This window comes from Rhincodon typus, unplaced genomic scaffold, assembly GCF_021869965.1.
Source record: "Rhincodon typus isolate 14 unplaced genomic scaffold, sRhiTyp1.1 hic_rhity00000069, whole genome shotgun sequence".
NCBI lineage: Eukaryota > Metazoa > Chordata > Chondrichthyes > Orectolobiformes > Rhincodontidae > Rhincodon > Rhincodon typus.
Window position 1 is genome coordinate 46253 of NW_025965707.1, and position 5735 is coordinate 51987.

The window sequence follows — 5735 nt, forward strand, 5'->3', positions numbered from 1 at the left end:
CATTGAGAAGGGGAGGGAAGAAAGAGAGGGGAGAGCCATTGAGAAGGAGGGGAGAGCCATTGAGAAGGAGGGGAGAGAGAGGGGGAGAGCTCCATTGAGAAGGCGAGAGAAGGGCCCAGATAGAGCATGCAGGAGCGAGCGTGAGCCAAAGGTATGCGAGAGTGTGCACCCAGAAGCGAGAGGGTGGAGTGGCAACCATTCAGACTGTCGAGCCTCTCCTAGCTCTCTGAAAGATCTCCCTGATTAGTCCCCCTGCGCGCACACTCCACTGGATACCCTCGACACAAACCCGTTAGCAGTTCAAGCCGAAACCTACAGCTCTGTCTTGCCTTAAGCGAAGCGGTTCAGAAAATACTGCGGATGCTGGAAATCTGACAACTCTGTCATGCCACCTGGTCACCCGCTCCACATCCCCACCTGCTTTGTGCTCCGACACTCTGGAATCGCCCTCGCTGAACCTCCATCTCTCTCTCTTCTCCCCCACCCCCCCAATTCCTCACAACCGAGCTGGATGGGTTTTTCACCCCAGCCGGTATCGGTCAGTCTTTGGGATATCGCCAGAACGGTTACCACACCGTTTATACAAAACACCAGCGTGCCCTGCGACACTTGGTCAGGGACTGCCCTGGGGAGGCGGTTACACCATGCACTGTGAGGCGGTGGTCACAGCACGCTATGTACTCACTTGTTGAAGAGGTGATTAATGACCTTGATTTTGCTGTTGGCCTTGAAGTCATCAGGCAGGAGCATCACTGGCACCGGGACATGGTTGAGTTCGTTGATCTGACGGGGTCGGGGTGGGAGGAGAAAGACAGATGGCAAGGGATTAAGTGTGTCACTTGCAAAGACACCCCAAAGCCTGTCACACTAACTCAATCACATTGCCTGTGGTACAGTGGCCTGTGTACAATGTACAGACACGCCTCTCCCTCTATCCAACCACCACCCCCTCCAAATTCACCTTTCCTTCCCAACTTTCACCCAACACCTTCTTGTGAGTCACCTCCCACTCTACCACCCTCCTCCCCTGGCGACGAATGGTCCGTCGCACAAAGCGCTTTTCCCTCACCAACCCATCAAGCGCGCGGGCCAGGCTTGCACCTGGGTCCTCCCGGCCCAGGGTTCGGGGCACTGCACCACGAGAACCCTCAACTCAGCCATTTCCAAGTCTAACGTTGACCTCACTCTCCCTGCGAGCCTTCCCTGCGGCCGTCACATCATACTCCTCGCTCTGTTCTGTTATCCTAATGCACTTTGTACGGTATGATCTGCCTGTGCTGCTTGCAAAACAGAACTTTTCACTGGGACAGTAATACATCAAACCAAGTCCTACAGTGCCTTCAGGAGGAACCACCGACAGCTCTTCAGCACCTGAGCAAGCATAAATTGGGAACGCCGTCAAAAGCCGGTGGGGGGGTTCGAGCTGAGAGACTGCGTAGTCAATAAACTCTCCCTCTTCACAAGGCCGAGGAGTCAAATGGTTTTTCACCAACAGGCTCCAACTTGACACTGTTGAAAAGAGCAGGAGTAAGGAAGTGTGAGGTTTTGGGAGGCAATTCACTTCCAACATCCAGAGGAGCTGAAGGTTATCGTCAAAGCGAGAAAAAAAAACACAAATGTTCGGACCCGGGCCCAACAGTTGCCAGCTCCTTAACCAAAGCAGTAGAAGCTGGATGGGGTGTAAAACATTCTGTCCGTGGAAGAGGCATTGGAAACACGGGAAGACACATAGAAACACAGAAGATGGGTTCAGCAGTAGGCCATTCAGCCCTTCTGGGCTGCACCACCATTCAATAGGATCATGGCCGATCATTACTCAGATCATCCATTAAATCTGCTGGACAAAAATTATGATCTGCTGAATGCGAATGAGGCGTGGTCAAGTCTCTATGAGCAGGGTGGGAATATTCTGTAAGGCGAACCCTAATGGAATTTAACAGGCCACATTAATCTGGATCAATGTGAGGAGCCACATTTTGGGAAAGGCAAATCAGAGCAGGACTTATACACTTAATGGTAAGGTCCTGGGTGGTGCTGCTGTACAGAGACACCTTGGAGAAAGCAGGTTCATAGTTCTTTGAAAGTGGAGTCGCAGGTCAGGGGGAGGCAATGGCCTAGTGGTATTATTGCTGGACTATTAATCCAGAGACCCAGGTAATGTTCTGGGGACCCAGGTTCGAATCCCACCACAGCAGACGTTGAATTTGAATTCAATAAATATCAGGAATTAGGAGTCTAATGATGACCATAAATCCATTTCTGATTGTCAGAAAAACCCATTTGGTTCACTAATGTCCTCGAGGGAAGGAAACTGCCATCCGTACCTGGTCTGGCCTACATGTGACTCCAGACCCACACCAATGTGGTTGACTCATAACTGTCCTGTGGGCAATTAGGCATAGGCCATAAATGCTCTATACTCTCTAGTTGGGAGGTCATGTTGTGGCTGTACAGGATGTAGGTTAGGGCCACTTTCAGAATACTGTGTGCAATTCTGGTCTCCCTGCTATAGGAAAGATGCTGTGAAACTGGAAATGGGTTAGAAACAGTTTACAAGGATGTTGGAGGGTTTGAGCTACAGGGAGAGGCTGGATAGGCTGGGGCTATTTTCCCTGGAGTGTCGGAGGCTGAGGGGTGACCTTATAGAGCTTTATAAAATCATGGGGGGCATGGATAGGGTGAATAGACAAGGTCGTTTCCCCAGAACTAATGGGGCATATGTTTAGGGGGAGAAGGGAAAGATATAGAGGGGGCCCGATGGGGCCACACTGTGTGGCGTGTGCATGTGCGGCACCTGGACGGGTACATAGATAGGAATGTATTAGAGGGATATGAGTTCAATGCTGTTACATCGCACTAGATTAATTTAGGATATCTGGGTCAGCATGGACGAGTTGGGCCAAAGGGTCTGTTTCCTTGCTGTACATCTCTACGAGTCTGTGACATTCCAAGGTCAAATAAAATCTATTTTGGGTTTTCCAGCACAGCAGTTGGCTTTAAATTGTTGACTGTGCTGAGGCGTTAAACATGGATAGACTCCTCGTGTTAACTGGCATTGTAATTTTCAGAAAGATATACTTTCACAACAGGAAAACTGGACAGATCCCTGGGATGGCAGGACTGATGTATGGAGAGAGACTGGATCGGTTTGGACTGTATTCACCGAGAGTTTAGGAGAATGGGGAGGGAGATCTCACAGAAACAGGACTAGCTGGGAGGAAACGCTGAGGGGTGGTGGGCAGAACCGGGGGGTCACAGTCTAAAGGAGATGGGTTCAGGCTGAGATGAGGAGAAATGCCTTCACCCAGAGACTGGGAAGACAGCCTGTGTAATTCTCCGCCACAGCAAGCAGTTGGGGCCGGATCACTGGATGTTTTCACGAAGGGGTACGATATAGTTCCCAGGGGGATGAAAGGGATCAGAGCGTACGACGGACATGGGGGAGATGGCCGGGAATGGGGGACTGAGTTGGACAATCAGCCCCGATCCCAGTGAATGTAGGAAGCAAGCTCGAAGGGCTGAATGGCCTACTCCTATGTTCTTTGTTTGAAACCTTAAAAGGTTTCTGGGAAAACATACGAGCCACATCCCAGAATCAGAATTAAATCAGGAACCCAGGAGCTAGAGAGAGTCACAGTAACCAGTGAGGAGGCACTGAGCAAACCATTGGAGCTTTGCAGTGAAACTGTGGGTCCTGATGGACTTCATCCTAGGTTGTTTCTCATTTGCTAAAATTCCTTAGAATCGGTGAAGGTTCACAATTTAACACCTTTATTCAAAGATAGAGGCCAAGCAAGAAGCTGCAGACTGGTTAGTCTCACTTCTGTCAGAAGGAAAACATTTGAAGCAATCACAGCTGGGCACTTTGCAATTACAAACTCATTGAGATGCACAGCATGGAAACAGACCCTTTGGTCCAACTCATCCGTGCTGACTCGATATCCTACATAAATCTAGTCCCAATTCCCAGCATTTGGCCTGTATTCCTCTAAACCTTTCCTATCCGTGTCCCCATCCAGATGCCTTTTAAATGTTGTAATTGTACCAGCCTCTACCACTTCCTCTGGCAGCTCGTTCCACACACGCACCACCCTCTGTGTAAAAACGTTACCCTATCAGGTCCCTTTTAAATCTTTCCCCTCTCACCTTAAACCTATGCCCCTCTAGTTTTGGACTCTCCCAACCCTGGGGGAAAAGACGTTGGCTATTCACCCTATCCATGCCCCTTATGATTTTATAAGCCTCTATAAGGTCACCCCTCAGCCTCCGACGCTCCAGGGGAAATAGCCCCAGCCTATTCAGCCTCTCCCTGTAGCTCAAACCCTCCAACCCTAGCGACATCCTTGTAAATCTTTTCTGAACCCTTTCAAGTTTCACACCATCTTTCGGGTGGGAGAACAGCTGGAGTGCCATGTATACTGCTGGTCACGAATATTGTTGCTGCAAACCACTTCTGGTCTGCCCCACTCAGTCCCCTTCACCCGTCCTGATCCTCCTCCTTATTACCACTCTGCTCCATTTACCTTGTGTGCAGCAACTGCTTGTTGCATATCACCCACCCTCTTCCCCCAACCGATTCCACCCTCCCGGAACCCCTTCGCACTACCCCATCCCTCGCACAGCACCCTCTGCCCTCCCACGCCATGGCCACTCATTTTGACACCCCTTCACTCCTATACCCACACTCCACCCTCGGCCTTTAAGACCCCCTCCCATACGCTCTCCATCTCCCATGTCACCCTTGCCAAACATCTCCAACACCTACTTTCCCTCTTTCCCCAGTCTGCCAACCCCAGGGACTGACTGTCTTTCACCTATCCTGTCCCCACTCCCGTCTCTCACGGGATGGTTAATACCCCAAAATGTGGTGGACACGCTGGGGTGAACGGGATGGGGGGTCTGCGCCTCACCCAATGATAGACCCCACTCCCTCAACACTGTCTCTCCCCAGTAATTCCCTCACCCTCCCATTGAGTGGTTGGCACATTCCAACATAAACACCCTTAGCAGGGTCTGCCCCCTGTCACCATCTCTCACTTGCTCCCATTACACTCATTCAGTCTCTCTTGCCCCACTTCTTCAACAAATGGTTGACACCCTCTCACACACTAAGCACGGGGCTGCCCCCGAACTCCCCCCAAGTGGTTCACCCACCCCATGACGACACTGACCTGGGGGCTGCCCCCACTCAGCCTCACTCCCTCTGCCCACTCCCCATCGTTATCCACCCTCACCCACTCCTCTTGGGAAGTGACTGGCCACTCACATGAAGACATTGACCATGGGCTGCACCATCACCGCTGTCCCCTTCTACCAAGTGGTTGACACCCCACATGACCAAGGGGCTGACCCCACTGCCACGCCCAGCCCCCAACATTTGCTCCCTAACCCTTGCCCCACTTACTGAGTGGTTGATGCCCCCTCACCCTTACCCACTGATCCTTGATCCCTCAGAGGTTGACCACTCACATGACAACACTGACCAAGGGGCTGCCCCCACTCCCTAATTACCCCCTGACCTTGCCTCCGTCATCCTCACCCCCGACCCTGGCCACCCTTACCATTGTCTCCCCAAACTGTGCCTCCTGATCCTTGCGCCCCAACTACTCACTCTGCCCCGTTACCCTTGGCCCCCAGCCCTCACTCTGCACCCTTAGCCTTGGCTACCACCCCACATTCTGCACCCTGACCCTTGTCCTCATGACTGTGCCACCTGATCCGTGTCCCCCCCCCCC

The 5735-nt window shown here is 51.8% G+C and overlaps 1 protein-coding gene across 1 annotated transcript in view; it reads right to left on the minus strand.

Moving 5' to 3' along the window:
• LOC109923237 (phosphatidylinositol 5-phosphate 4-kinase type-2 gamma-like) overlaps nt 1-5735 on the minus strand; it is a 9661-nt gene that overhangs the window by 2522 nt on the left and 1404 nt on the right. The window contains exon 2 of the mRNA XM_048621155.1: nt 686-783. Coding sequence (XP_048477112.1) covers nt 686-783 — 98 coding nt within the window. The remainder of the gene's footprint in view (nt 1-685; nt 784-5735) is intronic.